The following is a 22,389-nucleotide window of genomic DNA, read 5'->3' as shown; positions in this document are numbered from 1 at the left end:
ATAGCTAAAAGCTCATTATCTTTTAAAATAATGAGGCTAAGCCGCGTAACATATTTGATCTTTACTCAAATTAAGTTGGAGTTTTCCATAATGAACGTTCAGAGTATAGGGTAAACAACTGAAGAGTACGAACATGTTAACCAGAGAACTGGTAGTGATATATGAGTACCGCTCCTATTTCTTATCACTCTTTGATACACGGGTAAGGTAGAGAATGAATATCACATTTGGTAATTGATTAAAAATTGGAGTTTACAACAGAAAATTATACTATTTGAGCTTTCCGTTTCCGTGAAATATCTCAAAAGTAAACGTCTTCAACAAGAAAGCATTGTTTGTGTAGAGCAAATTTATACAATTTAACAGTTTTTTCTTTAAAAAATCTAGGTTCCCTTTTATTTTTCTATTTGAAGGACTACCCATCAGTTGGTCAGATATTGCAAAAAGCACGCGAAAACAACATCAATGTAATCTTTGTGATCGGCGGAGCAAACAACAAATTGGTAAGGAGTCTTTACTACGATAAACTGGCCGCCCTCTTGCCTGGTGGGTTCAACAATGCCTCAGAGTTAACCACGGATGCTTCAAATATTCTAGATATAGTCGGCAACAGCTACAGGGTAAATCATTTCCGGTTTTCTAATTAGTCAGGTTTTGATAAAGCAATGTTTCCTTTCTTTCATGAATTTAATTTTTCATAAACGATTTTCCCGAAATATTTTTTAATGTAAATTTACAAAAAAAAATATAAAATGACAAAAAGTTCATGCTTTTAATACAACTAGCTTTTAAAAGAAGAATATCCTTATAAAATTTAAAAAAAAAAACCCCAGAAAGGGTGAATAAAAAGATGGTCCAGGAAATTAACTCCTATACGAAACGGGTTTCTGGTCAAATACGATTGAAATTCTATTAGTCCTAATTTAGAAGTAACCTCCATTTACTTTCTTAACCTAACTCTAAATGGTTTCATTAAATTGTAATCATCATTCAATGATTCATTCCATATTTTTTATAAACGTTTTGTCATTTAATAGCGTCTACGAGAAACAGTGAACTTGAAGATTGGTCAAGTTCCTAGTAGAGAATTGGATGTTGAAATCTACACAAACTGTAGAACCGGGTAAACAAACACATCATATTACTTTACATAACCACAAACGCCATCAAAACACCCCATCACAACACTGCTTTTCAATAATATACCAAACCAATTATATGATTTTTATAAACATTCAAGTTTTAAATTCTTCACCATAGTTATAAAATGTTAGCTTAAACGTTTAATCATTTAATTTTGCTGCAGCTCAATATCTTTCACATCAAATCATCATTTACAATAATTAGTGTAAATGTTCTTTCTAAATTAACTCAATAAGGAACTCAATACAATTCATTTCCTCATGAATTCATGTTGACAATTCATGTATGTCTAACTAAATTTGAAATATTCAAAGGAAGATAAAAGATTATTTACAATTGTGGTATAAGTTTCAAACATTGTTTTCATTAGACAAGAGGTGGAGAAGACGCAGACTTGTACCGGATTAACTCTAGAGAAATGGGTAAAAATGGCATTAGAACACTAATATTAGTTTAACGTTTTAAAACTTACGGTGTAATTTTCAATAAAAGTATCTATGAACAATTAAGATTTTTCAAGACCATTTAACAGTACGAAATTCAGTTCAATTTCTTATATATTGTTGTATATGCTAACCGAAAATTTTGTCACCATTGATGTTTTATCTTAATTTTAGATAAAAGTGTATATCTTTTGTATGAAATAATTACTATCTTTGGATGGTTTCCCTTTTTAAAGTATTAAGTTAATATCATAGTTTATCTTATATAAACATATTAAATTGAATGCGTTAAATTAGATTTTACACTGAATATATCATCCAAATTAATAAATGTTTGTCTTTTTGAATGAGTATTTAGTGAACCATATCATTTATGGTTGATTAATAAAAGCATATAAATACTTTTTCTTTTTTTAGACAAACTTTACTCTAGATATTATTTCCAACATAACAAGATGTCCCGACCAGAGGGTCAGCAATTTTACCCTTTTTCCCGAAGGTCTAGAAGAGCTAGTTGAAATTGAAATCGAACACGTGTGTGATTGTGACTGTCAACTTGAACCGGAAGTGGTAAATTATATATAGTACTCTGCAAACTTTTAACATTGATATTTTGATATCATTGGTGTTTGTTAACTGATTTTGACTTGTCTTTGTTGTGAACTATCTGTAATACCCGTTACCGAACTAATTGTATTGTATAAAGGTATATTTTATTGTTAGTTGGCAATATCGTGTGCTACTTTATATTTCTAAATAAAGATAGAACAAATGCGTGTAGTTTGACATCATTGATTTAAATTGTCATTATCATTCTATTTAATAATCCTCCTACTTTATTTATCTTATTTTCTTCCACTGGCTCTGAATTATAAAATAGTTAAGTAGCGTTATTGTGAAGTTCGTTCAGAGCATGATTGTCGCCCTAGAAGCATTTTCCATATATTTTACGACTGGATGCTTGAGAACAATCTAGATAAACTCACTTTCTTACTTTTTCTCCTTTTCAACAGGAACCAGACAGTGAGAAATGTAGTTATAACGGGACTTACGAGTGCGGTATCTGTAACTGTAATCCTGGTTGGATAGGTGACCAGTGTGAGTGTGACGACAGGGGCACAGCCGAGGAGGCCTGTGGCACGCCCAACGGGTCAGTCAATTGTACCAAAACTGATGATGATCATGTTTTGAATACTTATTTGGTTCGTAAGTAGTATGGGAGGTCAAGCTCATATTAAAATTTTTCAACATAGCATTTGCGTACAGAAAAACAAACAAACAAGCGAAAAAAAAAATTAAAAACAGTCTCTTCAAGTTAACCAATGGAAGGTTAAATTTATTTTTCGAAATTTCCTTTTTTGAAATTTATGTAGGAGGTATATACATGTATTGAACTTATTCTTCCTAATGGTGTATTTCATTATTTATTAGCTCACCTGAGCTGAAAGCTCAAGTGAGCTATTCTGATCACATTTTGTCCGTCGTCCGTCTGTCCGTCCGTCTGTCCGTCTGTCCGTCCGTCCGTCTGTCCGTCTGTCCGTCTGTAAACTTTTTACATTTTGAACTTCTTCTCTAAAACCGCTTATCCAATTTCAACCAAATTTGGCACAAAGCATCCTTATGGGAGGGCGAATATAAATTGCAGAAATAAAAGTTTGATCTGTATTCAAAGCGGAGAAAACCTTGAAACTGTAGAAAAAGGGGGGTGCATTTTTAAAAATCTTCTTCTCAAGAACTACCGAGGCAAATTCAACCTAGTTTAGCATAAATTATCCTTATGGGAAGGAAAATATAAATTGCAAAAATTAAGTGGTAATTCTGTTTCAAATCTGAGTTATTACGAAAATAATAATAAAGGAAAGGCGTGTTTCAATCAGTTTAATAGCTTCGGGTTCGGCATACGGTAAAATGATTCCATACTTCTAAAACGAGGTTCTTTGTTTAAAGCAACCATGACATTATACGAAAAAGGTCTTTCTGACTATGATGAATTTGCTTGTTGTGCAACAGTTTGCGTATGAAGGGAAATTTTGAAACATACAAAATATATTGGTGCCGATTTTGTGAAGTAAATTGAGGCTAAATATTTCAATGCGTTGATAGTTTTCACACATGACGATGGTGTTAGCTTGTTCTGATTTTCGTTTCGTTCTCATTATGCTTTGTAACCTGGAAACTATCGTCTGTATTTCGTGATTTTTACGTATCAAATCAAACAGAGACTTCGGTAAATCAAACAGTTAACTGTTTACCTGCGCAAATTAAGCAAAATCGGATGTAGGGGTACTGAAATACAATTCATTCTATCGGTAATTCGGCATAATCTTTTGCGTAATGGTACATGTAGATTAATGCAATAGGTTTTGTTGAGATGCTCGGCATTTTCTCGAGTTTATTCAGTTTAAATAGAGTTTGATATCGCTGACGGAAATATGTAGGTATATACATGTATATATATGATTCATTTCGAAAAAATAAATTGTGTTCTTTATTTGTTATACATGTAGTGCATGTTTCTTGTGTTTAATTGTTTACAATTTCTATTTACTAACCATATTTGAGTGTTAAGCTTCGAATTATAAGCAAGATACAGAGATTTGCTCACAATTCTATGTTTGTACACAGATCTTAAAAACTAAAGCTTAAAAAATTAAAAAAATTGTCAATATTTATTAAGAAAATTTACAAAGCCTGTTCTTCCAGAAACCAACTTTAACAACTTATTGTATTGTAACCTTAACCTTTTTAGCTCACCTGAGGGTGGGGCCACAATGGGGGGTCGAAGTTTAACAAATGAATATATAGAGTAAATCTTTAAAAATCTTCTCCTCAGAAACTAATCAGCCAGGAAAGCTGAAACTTGTGTGAAAGCATCATCAGGTAATGTAGATAAAAATTTGTGAAAATCATGATCTCCGGAGGTAGGGTGGGGCCACAATGAAGGATCGAAGTTTTACATAGGAATATATAGAATAAATCTTTAAAAATCTTCTTCTCAGAAACTAATCGGCCAGGAAAGCTGACACCTGTGTGGAAGTATCCTCAGGTAGTGTAGATTCAAAGTTGTGAAAATCATGACCCCCGGGGTACGGTGGGGCCACAATGGGGGATCGAAGTTTAATATAGGAATATATAGAGTAAATCTTTAAAAATCTTCTTCTCAGAAACTAATCGGCCAGGAAAGCTGAAACTTGTGTGAAGGCATCCTCAGGTAGTGTAAATTCATAGTTGTGAAAATCATGACCCCCAGGGATAGGGTGGGGCCACAATGGGGGATCGAAGTTTAAAATAGGAATATATAGAGTAAATCTTTAAAAATCTTCTTCTCAGAAACTAATCAGCCAGGAAAGCTGACACTTTTGTGGATGCATCCTTAGGTAGTGTAAATTCAAAGTTGTGAAAATCATGACCCCCGGGGGTAGGATGGGGCCACAATGGGGGATCGAAGTTAAACATAGGAATATATAGAGTAAATCTTTAAAAATCTTCTTCTCAGAAACTAATCTGCCGGCAATGCTGAATCTTCTTCGGAAGCATCCTCAGGTAGTGTTGATTCACAGTTGTGAAAATAATAACCCCTGGGGGTAGAATGGGGCCACAATGGGGGGTCGAAGTTTAACATATGATTATATAGAGTAAATCTTTAAAAATCTTCTTCTCAGAAACTAATTAGCCAGGAAAGCTGAAACTTGTGTGGAAGCATCCTCAGGTAGTGTAGATTCAAATTTGTGAAAATCATAACCCTGGGGGTAGGTTTGGGCCACAATGGGAGGTCGATGTTTTACATAGGAATAAACAGTGTAAATCTTTTAAAATCTTCTTCTCAGAAACTAATCAGCCAGGAAAGCTGAAACTTGTGTGAAAGCATCCTCAGGTAGTGTAGATTCATAGTTGTGAAAATCATGATCCCCAGGGGTAGGGTGGGGCCACAATGGGGGGTCAAAGTTTAACAAAGGAATATATAGGGTAAATCTTTAAAAATCTTCTCAGAAACTAATCAGCCAGATGTTTCTTTATAATTGTTAAGAATTTGGCCCCAGGACAATTCTTTGGCCTCCCGAGAAGGTTCAGAGTTTGATGTACGTTTATATCTAATATATAAACTATTGTTAAGGATCATTTTGAGAACTGCAATACTCAACATATGATATGACTATAAAATCATCTTGTTAGAAAAGGGACTAATGATTATAAACATAAGAATATCCAGGGGAAAATGGATTTTATTTATACAGGATCTACATGTATTATTGTACATTGTCCAGATAGTTTGTATTATGACTCCATTAAGCTGATTTTATCATACCTATTATTCCTCAGGTGAGCGATGTGGCCCATGGGCCTCTTGTTTATTGTGCAATTTTACAAAGTCAGAAATTAAAAAGAAAAATATATAATGAAATAATCCTAGATATTGCTTGAAAATTTTAAACACTCCAAAATTTAATAAAATGATGATAAAATGATTTTTGCTTTCTCAAAGCATTTGCAACAACGCAGGAAACTGCACCTGCAGAAAGTGTGAATGTTTTGATGGATACAGTGGGGACAAATGTGAATGTAACGATATGAATTGTCGAAACTACAACAAACTTTTATGTGGAGGTAGGACGTTTCAAACATCTTGAAACAGTGATTATAAATGCACACTGTTAAGCATTATGCTTTCTAATATCTTTATTGCTTGTTGGGACTAAAATGAATTGCATTGGAAAAGTGTCTATCATTATAAAAAATAGCTAAAATCATCTATCGATTCATATATATGTCCATTATAATAGGATATTATTTTACATTATCCAATATATTAATTCAGTGGCTTTTTTCAATCAGGACCAGATCGTGGTCGATGTGACTGCGGGAAGTGTGTGTGTAACGCCAACTACACGGGAGAGGCCTGTGAATGTCTGATGTCCACAGCTTCCTGTCAAACAAACAATGGGGTTAGTTAGGACTTCGCCAGATTATATATATATATATATATATATATATATATATATATATATATATATATATATATATATATATATATATATATATATATCGTGATTTTTGTCTTTGATACGCAGGGGCATGCTCTTCATATGAGCAGTTTCTATGGCGATGCAAGCTACTGACAAACAATGATAAAACAGGACAATAAATAGTCTCGTTTTAAGTCATCTTTTCGTAAGTTCTACGGTAGATACAACGACATTGTCAGCAAAAACAATCTCCCACTTGGTCGCATGCTGACCGACGTTTTTCTCACTAATTGTAAGACCAGAATTAATCACCTAATTGTCTACGGACGTTTCCGTTTTTTTCCCGATTACGAGGAGGTCCATGTTGCTCTGCTTTGACTTTGTCTTTCGTTTTATGGATTTTTGAGATGTTTGACGGTTTGTTATTAACATTTTTTGGACAGATTTGATATTACCAATAAGAACTTCGGTGACATCAATGACATCGTATACATAGACTGACCTCGTTTATTGTTGTAGACGGTGTGCTCTGGTAATGGAGATTGTGTATGTGGTCGCTGCCAGTGTCGATCTGGTTTTCGGGGAGAAGTTTGCGACAAGTGCACTGTGAGTGTCAATGATTTATCAGAGTGACGAGTATAGGTTTCATGCACCTGTAAAACATAAGTTAATCAAACTTAGAAATTTTTTATCTAAAACCATTTGTGCAATAGTGCATTTTGTAATCAAACAAACATTAATGGTATCTATAAGTCTATACGGTTATTACTTTCACTTTTCCAGAGTTGTCCTGGTATTTGCCAAAACAACAAGGATTGTGCCGAGTGTGTGGCCTTTGGAAGTGGTATCTATAATCCTACCGAATGTACACAGCTGTGTACCAATGTAAGAACAGCGCCTATTTTGGAACGGGAAAGTAAGTAAAAGCAAATCAACTATAAACCAAGTAAATACGTGAAGACTTTTCTTGATAAATTTTATATAATATTGATATGCCCGTGTTATTTCTCGGCAAATGAATCCTATAAATAAACTCCACCAGTACTAGTTATCAAGAACACATAAATGTCATTCATATCAATTCAATCCCAGAATCAATATAATTTGAAATTTCATTTACATTTATTTTTCAAAAGTTTTTCCTGGTCAACATACCAATATCACCATAAAATCCTGCATCATAGAAGACGACCAGAAATGTTTCATCAGTTTCAATGTTTGTAAGTATCACAAAGCTTTAAACATTTTCAATGTTTGTAAGTATCACAAAGCTTTAAACATTTCAATGTTTGTAATTATCACAAAGCTTTAAACATTTTCAATGTTTGTAAGTTTTACAAAGCTTTAAACATTTCAATGTTTGTAAGTATCACAAAGCTTTAAACATTTTCAATGTTTGTAAGTATCACAAAGCTTTAAACATTTTCAATGTTTGTAAGTATCACAAAGCTTTAAACATTTTCAATGTTTGTAAGTATCACAAAGCTTTAAACATTTTCAATGTTTGTAAGTATCACAAAGCTTTAACATTTCAATGTTTTTAAGTATCACAAAGCTTTAAACATTTTCAATGTTTGTAAGTATCACAAAGCTTTAAACATTTTCAATGTTTGTAAGTATCACAAAGCTTTAAACATTTTCAATGTAAAAACCAATTAACGTGGAGTTTTGGTTTTGAAAATCTCTCTTATTTGTTAAACAATAAAAAAGATTCATTAAAACATGTTGTGCTACAAGATTCCCAGTTTAATAATGTACCAAATGTATATTTAATTACTTTTCATTTAATTTTATGCTTAAACATATTGGTTTTCTTGTGTATCACCAGTTGGTTGTCATTATTTGAATGTAAAGTTGTCAATATAATTACCACAATGATTAGGATATAATTTACAAATAAGGAAATTCGATTCTGCTTGTTAACGCGCTACTGGTTTGTTAAAAGGAATAAGCTGTTTTTCATAAGCATACTTTTTCCTAAGTCACAATGGCATATAGTACAGTCAGTTCAAGCATATCTTTTACAACATACACCATAGCATAGCAAAGCATTGAAATCTCCTACCATAGCATTGGAATCTCATAGCATAGCATTGGAATATTATAACATAGCATACAACCTCATAGAATCTCATTCGTCATGTCATACCATAGCATACCATAGCATAGCATACAACATTATTTTAAGTCGGTTTTAAATGTCTTTATTTGAAAAAAATAAATGTTTACATTGCAGATTAGTGGTAAACTTTGGCTTTTTATCATTTTATTTAGAAATGTGTGGAACTCTTTTGTGTATGGAGGTGTTTTTGTTCAAATCTCAAAGCATACTATAGCATAGCATATCATACCATATCATTGAGCCCTTCATTTCAATCTCTCATATAGCATAGCATACAAATCGCATAGCATAGCATTGAAATCTCATAGCATATCATTAAAATCGCATACCATAGCATAGCATAACATTGTAAAAGATATGCATGAAATGACTGTATCAATCTTTTGTTATTTAAAAACAAACCTTTTCTTCAGCCTAAACTAATGAGGACTAAATTTATTAATAAGGAATAAATGCAAAAGCTATCAAGTTTATGATAATTTACAATCATGATGTTTACTCCTTCTTATTAAATTCTACATTGTTAAGCTAGCTGCTAAAAATAGTAATGATAGTTTAAACTAAACAATTTTAACAGACGACAAGAACACGTTCAAAATTAATGAGATAACTTAGTCTACTAATTCACACGAACTACACGTAACGTTTGTCTATAAAACTAAATGTACAATTCAAAAAGATTTGTTGAATATTATTTCAAGTAGATAAAAAAGGTCATCATTTTACACCAAATGAGACATGTATAAGTTTTCATATCATTAGGGCCCCGCAAGGATTTGCGGGTGCCCTATAGTAATCACTCTGTCCGTCCGTCCTTCTGTCCGTCCGTCTGTCACTCTTCCGTCCACAAATTTCCTGTTTTTTTTTCTAATAACTTTTTTTATGGTTGCCCAATCAAGTTCAAATTTGGAATGGTAGTCCAGTAGGCAGAAATACATATTTTGATGCTGAGTTTGGTTCTCTATGTCTTCTGGTTTGGAGCTGGGGTGGTGGGGTAGATTCCTAACTATGCATAAGAATGAATGGGCAAAGAGAGATAACTGCTGAGAATGAATGGGCAAAGAGAGATAACTGCTGAGAATGTTACCATTGTATACATGGAAGGCTGTGCAATATTTGTCCTTTGGGATTAATTAACCTTCCACAGGAAGAAAATCCTAAGCATTATCTTTATCTGTCACATTGAGATTAATTACTGCACTGCCTGTGTCTGCAAATGAAATTTGTTTTGAAGTTAAGGTCAATTTTGAATGATGTGCAGTATTGTGTACATTCTTTGAAATATGGATTAAAAAATATAATATTCATATTTCTTTTTTGGTTAAAATACCGTACACAATGATTTATAATAATTTTATTGAATTCTAAAATCAAATTCAACTCAAAATTAAATTCTAAAAAAATTATTAGATATCAGTTTTTTGATTCTTTTTTTTTTCTTTTTTAATGGATGTTTTGGTGTTGTTGTTGTTTTTGGTTGCTTTGTTTATATTAAAGGAAACTTAAGAATAGTACCTGAAAATGTTCCTTCTGTAAGACCTGATTAAATTCAATAAATGGATGAGAGCAGGATAATTAATCCCCTGAGATTAATTATCTTGCCTGCATGTTTCAGAAAATCTAAGGTCTGTCTTTATCTGTTATATGTATTACCGTACACACGTGTCTGCAAGTGATGTTTGTTTGAAGTTGAGGCAAAGCCTAGGTATCATTGCATTGGTATCAATTCTTTGTTTTTTTAACAAATTTTATTTCATCCCATGTTAACCCACTTTATCCCGTGGATATGACTCATTGGATATTTTTTTGATATCCCACAGTTGTGACTTTACAATGGGATTTGCCTAGGCATAATGAAGTAAAATAATGTAGAGTTTTATAACAGTGTAAACATTGATTGTGGTGTATAAAACATGGGATAAATAGAATCTCATATGATTTGTAGTATAATATGATTTTTATCCAACTTGTGTGTTTTATCCCCTCACTAAGGCTCAAGAAAAAAACACTTTAATTGTTGGATGAAAATCATATCCAACTACAAATCACGAGATCCTATATATTCCAGTTCTTTACATCTTCTGCAGGGCATTTATTTTTCATCATTGTTAATATTAAGAGGATGGAATTCAAAGTTTTTTTCACTTCTCTATATTAATTGTCATAGCGGGGCCCTCCTGACTGGTCAGTTTTCTAGTTATCATTAGAAACATTATGGCAGTAATAGTGTTGTGGAATATCATTAATTGTTAAATTGTTTGTATCCTTATTTAGATCTGGTAACAATAGTTTCATGGATTGTTATTTCTTTTACAGACGATAGTGACAGCAGCCAGGAAGTTGTAGTTAAAGACACAAAGCGTAAGTTCTGTTTGACCTTCTAGCTTAATATAATCAAATAATTATATTTTGCCAAATAATCAAATAACATACAATCTCAAATCATGAAAAATATTATAAAACATTATTGGAAAAAGACAGCTTATATCCGTTGAATCGTCCGTTGAATCGTCAAGATTTATTCACTTAGTCATCTAGCAATGCATTTCTTTTAACAATACATGCATAAAGCACTATATATTCAATCAATTATCAAATGATGCTTATAGGCTGTCCAGCCGGTTCTCCGGATCCGTTAACGATAGGACTAAGTATTTCCGGAGCGATATTTCTCCTAGGACTGTTGTTGTTATTGATCTGGAAGTTGTTGACTATGTTGTACGATAACATGGAATATTCCAGATTTGAGTCTGAAATCCAAAATCCTGTTTGGGAGAGAGTAAGTTAACAATCATATTACTTACTTGTTTCGGTAAATTATGCTTTAAAATATCAATACAATGTTAGTAAAAGCTAAAAGTATATTATGATCATGAAAAAACTCTTTTCAGATATTTTTGGAGTTTGGTAGGGTTGTTTTTACTATAGTTTAGAATTAACTCTATTGATTCAACCCGTCTATAATTAATGTAGATGGTTACACAAAGAATTCATATAGTATATTACGTGTACGTTCACTGTGAATTAATGTACATATTAAAATTAAAGTTTCAATTTTTTGTTGCAGTCGAAGAATCCAATATACGAAGGATGTGTCACCACTGTAGAAAATCCGATGCGCGAAGAGCATAGTTATGAAGAGCTGATGAATTAAGGATAACGAAAGGCTTTATGTTCTTTGTGTACATGCATTTAATTAATACATAATATATTGAATATTTCACCATGCTGAATTGTTGTGATTTATTTGACGAATTATCATACAGTGTTCCTCCATTTTAAGAAAACAAAAGAATTGGTCAGTAATATTATTGCTTCTGTTTTAAAAAGGGAAAGGTCCTGTTTTGTCTGAAAACTCATGTCTGCTGGCGATGAAGAAAGATTAATGTAAAGTTTAGCATAAATGTATTATAACTAATTGATTTTGTTCTGCATTACAATTAAATGTGACCCCTTTTAAACATGCTTGACTACAAGATATACCATATTTGGGGTGAACTCTGTCTTGATAACAAAAATAAATACTCGCTTCCGGGGCTCACTTCCGGAGGATAATCGTGTTCAAAATCCAGACATGTAAACTTGTAAATTCAAATAGGCAATTGCGTTTGTCTATGAGCATGCAATTCTGATCATGTAACCTTTAATAACTCGGAGAAAACACTTCTAGATTTGATTCTAATCCTTCGTATGATGCATACCATTCATATGAAGTGAATTGAGGTCAAATACTTCAACGCTTTGTCATTTTCACTCGTGACAGTGGTTTTAGTTTTGTTTAATTCTCATTTCATTTTGCTTTTTTAACTCTGGGAACGATTGCCTGTATTCAGTATTCTAGTATTTGGAATTGTAGGTATCGAACCAAACATAGACTTTGGTAAATCAAGCAGTTGATTGTTTACCTGCAAAAATGATAAAATCTGATGTATTAATAACGTACTAAAGGACAATTCATTGAATTGTAATTAGGTATGATCTCTGAGCGATCCTTGGGATCGCAATGGTGATTAATGCAATGTGTTTTATTAAAATGATTAGCATATTCTCGAGTCTATTTAGTTAAAACAGACATTATTTTTGTTGATGAAGATATGTAGGTATATAGGCCTATCTTACATGTATTCTATAAATGAATTGTGCTCTTTCTAATTAAGTGCATGTTTGCTCTTTTTTTACGAACAATATTTGGGTGTCAACAAGGACTAAACAAGGGGGCGACTTGGTTGAATTAAACGCTTTTTGATCGGTAACTTCACCGGAATGTTCTTCGAAAGAGAATTTGAAGTCGTCCTGTATTCTGAGTTCACGAACTAAAGACAATAAATTGATGATTATGTAATTGAAAAGACGTTTTCACAACCTCAGTATATCCCTGTTGTGATCAATCACCCGCGACTGGTTTAATATCTTTAGAGGTAATAAATACATTAAATATATAAATCTTTAAAAATTACAACCGATATTTATTACATGTTTCGTGTTAATATTACAATTAGTGAGAAACTTGCAATGAGTTGATCACCGTGCCAAAGACAAGGGGCGGCATTGGCCAAAATATGCCTTGTTTCAAATATGCACAAGACTGAACTAATAAAGATTAAATCAACAACTTTTAGACGAGATCACGGAACGAACTTTATCTATCGATCTACTGTTTCTATGCGTTAAAAATACAATTGTAATGCACAGTAAGGGAACGGAAGCGTACAATGTTGGGTATCGCTGTTCGCCGAAGCGAATAAACAAATAGAAGAAGTAGCTCTGCAAACAGTCGAAGATTTTATCAAATGAACTGATAAACGGATGTAAAAAAACTTCCGTAACAATTCAATTCGTTATAGTAATAAACTGGCACAAGTATAAATTTTTTTTTTCCTTTTGCAACATGATTTTCAATGAACATTTTGACAAATTTCCATCAAGAGAGCTTGATGGTTCCTCCATTTGGGGACTATAATCTACGTGAAAAGAATAACTCTGTTTTGAGATATATAGGAAAATATTCAAACTCATAGGCTTTATAATTTGGATTATTTTTTGTAGTAAATTATAGTTTATGTTCAAAACTATTATGTTTATGATGTTGAGTGAATCTAATGTTTAATATAATGACCGCCAAGTCTCCTTCAATATTGGCTAGCTCTGATGATTAATTCAATGATTATATTAATGCTCCTCATTCATACAATGTGTTAATTTTGATTTATGTGAACGTGAAAAAATTCTAGACGGAATTATTTCACAGGTAAATGCATGCATGTGCATATTGTGTAATAAGTTTATGAACGAATTACAATGGTATTCTAAGTATGCGGATACTTTACAAAGGCGTTGCGTAACAATATCAAGGGTTTAAGAATAATGACATTGCCTGCTATTTTAAGCGAAAACAGGAAGATATGTATAAATTATAGTCTGATATCAATAAGCCATCACAAATTCTTTGAAGGATACAGGTTTACGTGTTGAAAAATAGTGTAACATGCTTAAAAAATGAAACAATTAATCATCAATAAGGATTTTCCTAAACCTTGTTAAAAATCAAAAAATATACGTTATAAAACATTACTGGCCGGTAAATGTAAACATATTTGGCTTATGTGACTGATCATGGCACAGTGTCATAAAACAATCTTTTCCGTGTAATTCAAAGTTTGGACAACTATTTTGTGCTTGCCTGTGTTATTTTGAAATGTGTTTAAGACTAGAACAATACCAATCAGGGCATTCACAAAGGCATAGCGTTTCAGTATTAAGGGTTTGTGGCAACGCACTTTGAAAAAGTTTGGGACCAAATCAGCGCACTTTGATTTTTTTTCAAAATGCGTTATATCTGGGACCAAGTCACCCACTTTGAAAAAACAATTTGAAGTGCGTTAAGAAGGTACATCGACATTTTTATTATCGAGACTCTTAAAGCACTTTAAAAAAATATGTATAAATCACAAATTTTCCAATTGAATTTCTAATTTGCTGATAGTATGATGATTTGTAAACACTAGTGAATCTAATTTACCTTTACCGTATCTGAAAACGGGATGGGGGTGAGATACAGGCCAATTATATATCTATATATTATATATCTTTGGTTCATGAACTCAGAATACAGTATATCATTTAATTGATTAGAGGAAGAAGGTTCCCTATCCCTCATTTTTCCTTCCAAAACATTTGATTTTCAGTATCATTTAAGATGGGAAAAACAGATATGCTCTGTTGTAAATTAAGTAAAGGCAGTGATATTGAAAAAAAAACGAGTTTGTAAAACAATAATATCTCCACTGATATGTTAAAGAATATATTAAGGTCAAGATCTAGTAAATGAAAGGTGCCTACAGGTTTATGAAATTCAAGAGATAAATTCTTTTAATGATGCTTTATAACAATATCTTTGTTTAATAGGGTGTACCGGGGCTTTAATTTTTGGTAAACTCAATGAAAAATCATGTTTTATACAACCATTTTCTATGAAATATGAGGGATAAAAGTAACAAATCTCGGACTTTTGTCCATTTTTGACTTATGAAATATATCTAGAATGCCTACAGTTTCTCGAAAAACGGCATTAAACAAGCTCTTGACCTCCTCTTTAAAATGATGTCAAATTGAATATAGGTACCGGGATTACTTTTCACGTGATTAAATATAGAATGTCAAAATATTGTTTTATTTTCTACATAATTCCTTTAAAGCCGTAAAATACGGGAAAAGATTCATCAAAATCAATTATGACGTCATAATAGTTCTAGCACCAAAAAGACACTCTGGAATCATTTACTAGATCTTGACCTTAATGTTTCAACATTAACCCTCTTTTCATTTTCTAATCAAATAAATCACTTCAATACAAACGAATTACATTATCAAATATTAAATCATCATAAACATAAAAAAGCATTAGGATGCGGGTTTTTTTTCTCCCACTGATCTTCTAAAATATATTGTTTTTGATAAACATAACTAACGTATCCTTTCTGCACATCATGTTTATTTAAAAACACATGCAATAAGCCGGTTAAAATATATTATACATTGATTTCCAGTATTAATATAGTTACATAAATCTTATTCGTTCTTGCATAGCCCAATATACCAGATAATAAGTACATTTACTGTATGCTAAAAAAAAAAAAATGCAGTTACTTAGCGATGAAGTTCATTTCATATTTGGAAAAATCAAATCTCCCAATGAACGAAAAGGAAAAAAAATCTCATCTAGAAACTGTTTATCAAGTTAGCTGAGAATGCAATTGGTTCTTTTTTTAAATAAATCACATTAAGCTAAACAAGGATAAGACAATCATTTAGTGTATATAAAAGTATCAATTATTTTAACTTTACCCTGAACATTTTTTTTTCAAAGTGCGTTAATGTTGTAACAAGGGTTCAAGATAAATTATAGTGCCTGTTATGTTAAGAGGTATCAAGGGTTCAAGATTAATTATAGTGCCTTCTATTTTAAGAGGAAACAGGAAGAGATGTTTAGATTGTAATCTGATATCAAAAAGCCATTTCAATTTCTTGGAAGAATAAATGTAGATAACATTCGTTACATAGTTTAAAATTTGAAATATTTTATTATCTCCAAAGTTTTTATCCAAACTTTGTTAAAGGTCGTAAAATGTGTTCCTTATGAAGTATAATTGAATGGTAAATATAATAAAACCAGTTTTTGGTACTTTGAAGGAGGAGGAAAAAATATGATAACGACGTTGAATTTAAAAGAACCCTTGATATAAACTTCCTCTACCTTAAAAAAACGCTGAAAAACAAATACATTTACAAAACAAGGAAATTTACATTGAGATTTCAAGTTAGATACATGTAAGGGATCTTCTCTAAGAAAAACGGTCATCAATATCCATAACAGTTGGCACGGTTTAGTTCATCAGACATGATACATATATATATCACAAATCTTGACTTTAATAGTTAAGGTCTTTCAAAGAGATTACAAATCAGAGATAAAGTTGTTGTTATTGTTTAGTTTGCAAATGGGAGCAATAAGAAAAAAACCATGCTTCTATTAGTAACGTACAATGAAGTCTTCATTTTGTTACACATGGGAGGAACGGCTACGGACCAAAAAAAATGAATACATATAAACCGTTTATACTGTAATTGGATCTGTCCTCAAATTGTCACAATATTTTATCCGTATGAAGTAATGCGTCTGGTATGTAAACATGATTATCCGATTGCGAATAATGCATACAGAACTTTATCTCATTCTGTTTTAAAAATCGAACATTTTACAACAATATAAGTTTTATAGCCATCGATTATAAGCCGCTTTGGCGGTGAGATACGGAAGTAAGACGCAAAATAAAGTCCGTATTGGATTATTCAAACACTCATGTGCTATCAGTTTATTTTACGTGTGGCATTCAAAATGAAAGTACCGACATGGGGACGCCTAATTTTCATATGCTGCTCAAGTAAGATTTTTTCTTAGTTATGTAGTTGAAGTTATTTCAAACAAATTATTTCATAATTTTTGTCCAGGAATCCCATTTTGAAAGTTTTAAACAACAATCCATTAATCTGAGGCATTTTAAAAAAAGCTTAACCAGTAACAAATTTCTGATGAACTCCAACAAAAAGGTTATGAGTCTAAGCAAAGACGCAATTATCTTCGTAATTTTGTCTTTATGAGTTTTGCTCAGTTCGATTTTTATCCTGAAAGTTGTATTTGATAAGTTCAAAAAATTGGTCAGAAACATTTGTTAGACCTACTTCGAGTGTAAATAACTTCGGTCTGGCCTTTGAAAGGATCACTCCGATTTGTAGGAGACCTTTCAATCATCATCCTTATCACGCAAATGGGTAGAAAGAACATTTATAGGTGGATATTAATTGATATAGCGTGCTTTGAAAAGTCTATATTTTTAAAATACATGCTCCAAAATATATCCATATTATTTTCTTAATGTACATACTATACGATATATTTAACGATCTGAAGAGTGACATACGTTTATTCAAGATATGTAACCATACCGACTCATCTTTATCAAGTTAATGAAAAATATAAACAATGCATTGCTTTCGTTGGATATTCATGTGGGATGTAAAAGATGCGACAGTACAATGGTCGTCATCACAGAAACAAGCATGAATTATCAATTAAAGAATTTAATGTTTATCTTTACACCTTTCATCAACAAATTAATAAATTGATCTTAGAAGTAAGTTAAATGAACTAAACCCCCAATTTTTAATGTGCATGATTACATTAAAGAACGAAATAGCCAAGTCTTCATGTATGGGAATTTGAGCCTGTCATCATCATCTTTATTCCGTGCAGTCCGTGATTTATTTTTTTAAGTTCCTAACGGTTTCGATTGATATATTAAACTAGTTAGAACTGGATCTTGTAGATTTAAGTCCTGTCAGTTTTTATACAGCTGTAAATTGAAATCAATTTCCGTAAAAAATGCAATACAAGATGGTTGTTAATAGATATCAAATGTATCATATTTGGTATCATGATCAGTATTCATAAAAAATTCATCTCTTGAAGTTGAATATTAGATGTAAGTATAAGGAAATCATCTAAAGTTTGATTCACGTATTTAAATAGCATGATCATTCGAATTGTGCTTTTAAAAGTGTGCTTGCTATTCTTCACAAATTTTGTAATTCCTAGCACAGCTTCAATTATAGTTAGATGTAATTGTTTTTGCACTCGTTTATTGTTCACCGTAAACTTAAAACACAGTTATTTCACTTCGTTATACGTCTATCCATGTTGTTTTCCCCATTTGTGTATTACCTTAATACAGTGTCTCTTCATATTTCCTCAAAACAATGTCTTAAAATGATATTTAAAGATCTTATCAATGTCACGTTATAACACACGGAGGCTAAAGAAAGTTGAATACTGATTATTGTTCTAATGGCCATATATATATATATATATATATATATATATATATATATATATATATATATATATATATATATATATATATATATTCATGTCAATACAAAAAGGTTTTTTCCCACGTAAAATATTTTTGTATTAAGTATTAAGAAATAATTTTATATAGCAACCCGGAAAATAGTTTTTCAATAACAAAACTTTTCTTCCTTTTACTTGACATTTTTTTATATTTAGTTTGCTGTGTAAACAGTCTATGCTTTGGAAATAGGTGCGGGGAATGTCTCATTACACATCAATGTAGCTGGTGTAAAGATCAAGTGAGTAAAAAAAATGAAATTCTATTGTCTGGCTTTGCAACGCAGTTTCTATGATACTTACATTTATTTATAATTACCAGAACTTTACGAAGACTCGTTGTGCGAATAGAACTCTTAAAGCGGATGGCTGCATAAACATTGTCCACAGAAAGAACCATGCCGTAACGCCAATCAAGGTAACTGTTAACATAAACTAAGTCCCAAATTACTCTCCTACAAAACTAAGACAAGTATTTGTTATTTACATTTATGAATAAAGTCAAAAAGAAATATTGATGTAAATTAAGTTGGCCTTACACATAACCTAAACGACTAGCCCCCACTTCCTGTAAGAAAAACAGTAAACAAATGCAAAACATGGCACACAATTAGAAATAAAATATGAGATTCGGTGGCTGTCCTATCTAAACTGTAGAATTGAATGTCTTAATTTCAGAGGTTTGAATTAAGGCCTGGATCTTATTACTATAATTTATACAAATTGTATAAATAATTTTTCGGTAGTGCATTTTAGCTGACAAATTATGTTCCAAAATGGACTTAAGTAGGGCGATTTAATAAATCATCAGTTCATCAGTAATTCATTTTTTTGCTAATGCAAATTAATGTACTTTAAAATGAAAACATTGTATGACATCGCTTAAAAATATATTCTTAAAAGGGTATTAAGTAATCTTCTTCAAACTTGGAAACGAATGCTTCATGTTAATTTTGGCAAATTGTTTGGCATTTGTTAGCACAAGATGATTTTTTAGAACAGTGATTTTTCTGATGGCGGACAAGGTCAAGACTCGGTACAGATCAAACCACAGCATGTCTCTATCAAGTTGGTTCCAAGTGAGTATTTGTCTTAAAGGGTACATGCAGTGCCGATCAATTTTTGATATAATGGAGATCTATGTGTAAAAACATCATCCTGAAAATTTTACAGCAATCGCATTGGTAGTTTTCGAGATATTTGGGGAAACCCGATTTCACACCTGAACGAGTTTTGAATCAAGCCGATTTGGCGAGATGAACTGTGACGTCACGGGGTCAACGCCGTTATATGAGAAAGACGAATATCGTATGAAAACTGTTCGTTTTCTGCATTGTTTTATTGATGTATAAACATTTGTTTCTGTTGTTTTATTTCATTATCAACCCCGAATGACTAAATATACTGTTGTTTGAGCTTAAACCCGTATTTTATCGAACAAAAATGCTGAATTCGGAAAATTGTTTGCTTTATGAATTTAGTCAAATGTTAACACATTTTGCTTATAAATGCACAGCATATGTAGCAAAATGACAATTAATCAAAGCATTATTGTTATAGGAAACATATTTTGTTAATATTGTCATTCTTTCGAATGATTTTTCCGTGACATTATTAAATGATTAATAATATTGATAAAATCATAATGCATATTTCGTAAAAGGTAACGCGGGGTCTATTCCTCGTATGAGGCATAAAATTACAAATGATGTTGACCGATTATTCCATAATATTGATATCGGACCAACAACAATCAAAACAGTATGCACTCTTTAACAAACCAACACGGGATTATAAACGAATCAAGGCAAAAGTCCAAGATGGCTGCATGATTTAAACTGTCTCGTATTCTTTTAAAAATACGATAATGGAATTTCATTTTTACATTAATTTACATTCTTTGTCAAAATGTTCAAGTTTATTCAGATTTCATAATGATTCGTTGTCAGGATAACAATTTAAGCTATATGGAGTTATAGCGTTAATATACACATATACTAGCTTACGAATGCTTGATTTTACATTGTCTAATTTATTTTTCTGTTTTATTTTTAACAGTTGAGTAGCTAATTATACACAAATTAATTTACCAGTCTAAAGTTGTGAAACCATCTCTTTGTTCACCAGACTCGTGTATCATGTGTATACATACCCCAGATACAGTCACGTGTGTCTGGAGCAGTGGCTTCGTTAGTTTTCCTGTTTACCTGTGTCATTTTTTGGAATTACTCGTGTATGAAAGGATATTATGTAATCAAAATATGAATAATGAACATAAATCTGCCCATGCAAGCGTTTTAAGATATCGTATTCATCGGTAAAAAGGCGACGAGAATAGCAAATTTTAAATTCCTTTAAAAAGAAATCTGACTGTAGGCTAATATAATAATTACGGATACAAAATTCTAAATCTACAATACTTGAAATAACTAGATACGTCAAAACACCAGACACATATCAATCATTTTGGCTGAAAAATCGTATTTTATTTGTATAGGTTTGTAAAGAAATTTCCCTCCTGTTGACCCCGTGACGTCACTTCCGCTGAAGCCTCGTTATCGCCTTATTCTGTTTTCTCTTGATTAGATTTCCCAAAGTAGGTAAAAATAGACACTTTGAAGCGGCGTAACTCCGTTCTTTTTGCATCGATTTCGATGCGGTTATTTGAATTATATTCTGGTAAATAAACTCTTTGACATATGTTCCACATCGGCTGGTGTGCAAACTTTATTTGCGACCCAAACCCCCGGAGAGGGTACAAAACTGTAACAAGTACAATCAAATAATAAAATTATTTAGATACATTTTACAGAATCAAACCCATTTAATTCACATGTAATGTCAAAATACACCTAATATTTCAATATAATATATGAGCTTATTACAATACACAAGTCCAAAATAAATTGTTGATACCCCTGTGTTTGTTTACATTTGTTTGTTGTCGATAAAATTTACATGAAAATTACTTTTAAGTTTTTAACCAATAAAACATGATACATGTATATATGAACTACTGTGAAAAGGTATACATAAAACTTACTCCGTGCATGGCCTAACACCTGAGTTTAGTTAGGAAAAATGAGTCCTGGGGGCAGCAGCATGTTTTGAATTACGTTCCACGTACGTTCTAACAACTTCCGGTTTGTTACTAAATAAGGAAATAACAAAAACAAAACATAAAATTCCGGATTGTGTACCACCACAGCTGGGCTGCAGGTACCCTTTAAACAATTTTAAAATATGATCGTCAAGAGTTTTGTTAATATCAATCAGGGTATCTGTCCAGAATTTTTCTCATTAATATTACTTTTTGACAGTGTTTAGAAGATAAACAAACTTTGGAGCAGAAAAGAATTTAAACAAAAATAATGAATCGAAATTATAGATTTATTTATCTTAAAATAACATCTCTTTATATACATTAACGAAATTTAAAATGAAAACGTAATTTTTGCGAAAAACAATGCATAATCTCCAGGTCATTCAAACAGCTAAGAAAGAGAAACTTTTCAAAGAGATACCTAACCATGGAGACCTGACATTCAGTCTTGTAAATGTTATCCTTTGAACTCTTGAGTACTATTTACATGTACATCGAATAATTAATGAATATCAAATGCAGACCAGATTTGCTACAGAGTGTACATGAAATGGATTTTAAATATAATTTGATTACCATTTATCCGACAATGCATCACGATTTCCTATAACAATAAAATGATTTAAAATTTAACAGATCAATGTGTTATT

At 31.7% G+C, this 22,389-nt stretch overlaps 1 protein-coding gene across 1 annotated transcript in view; it reads left to right on the top strand.

The window, feature by feature from the left end:
* LOC128163253 (integrin beta-1-like) overlaps nt 1-22,389 on the top strand; it is a 42,970-nt gene that overhangs the window by 3,350 nt on the left and 17,231 nt on the right. Inside the window, exons 9-25 of the mRNA XM_052826795.1 lie at nt 414-620; nt 1,038-1,123; nt 1,514-1,565; nt 2,004-2,156; nt 2,600-2,736; nt 6,070-6,191; nt 6,420-6,529; nt 7,070-7,156; nt 7,334-7,466; nt 7,687-7,770; nt 10,989-11,033; nt 11,282-11,451; nt 11,740-11,798; nt 17,007-17,113; nt 18,796-18,878; nt 18,959-19,054; nt 19,634-19,715. Of these exons, the coding sequence (XP_052682755.1) occupies nt 414-620; nt 1,038-1,123; nt 1,514-1,565; nt 2,004-2,156; nt 2,600-2,736; nt 6,070-6,191; nt 6,420-6,529; nt 7,070-7,156; nt 7,334-7,466; nt 7,687-7,770; nt 10,989-11,033; nt 11,282-11,451; nt 11,740-11,798; nt 17,007-17,113; nt 18,796-18,878; nt 18,959-19,054; nt 19,634-19,715 (1,813 nt within the window). The remainder of the gene's footprint in view (nt 1-413; nt 621-1,037; nt 1,124-1,513; nt 1,566-2,003; nt 2,157-2,599; nt 2,737-6,069; nt 6,192-6,419; nt 6,530-7,069; nt 7,157-7,333; nt 7,467-7,686; nt 7,771-10,988; nt 11,034-11,281; nt 11,452-11,739; nt 11,799-17,006; nt 17,114-18,795; nt 18,879-18,958; nt 19,055-19,633; nt 19,716-22,389) is intronic.

Source organism: Crassostrea angulata, chromosome 9 (assembly GCF_025612915.1).
Source record: "Crassostrea angulata isolate pt1a10 chromosome 9, ASM2561291v2, whole genome shotgun sequence".
NCBI classification, from domain to species: domain Eukaryota; kingdom Metazoa; phylum Mollusca; class Bivalvia; order Ostreida; family Ostreidae; genus Magallana; species Magallana angulata.
The sequence above is the reverse complement of the archived record's forward strand: the minus strand, read 5'-3'. Positions and strand labels throughout refer to the sequence as shown.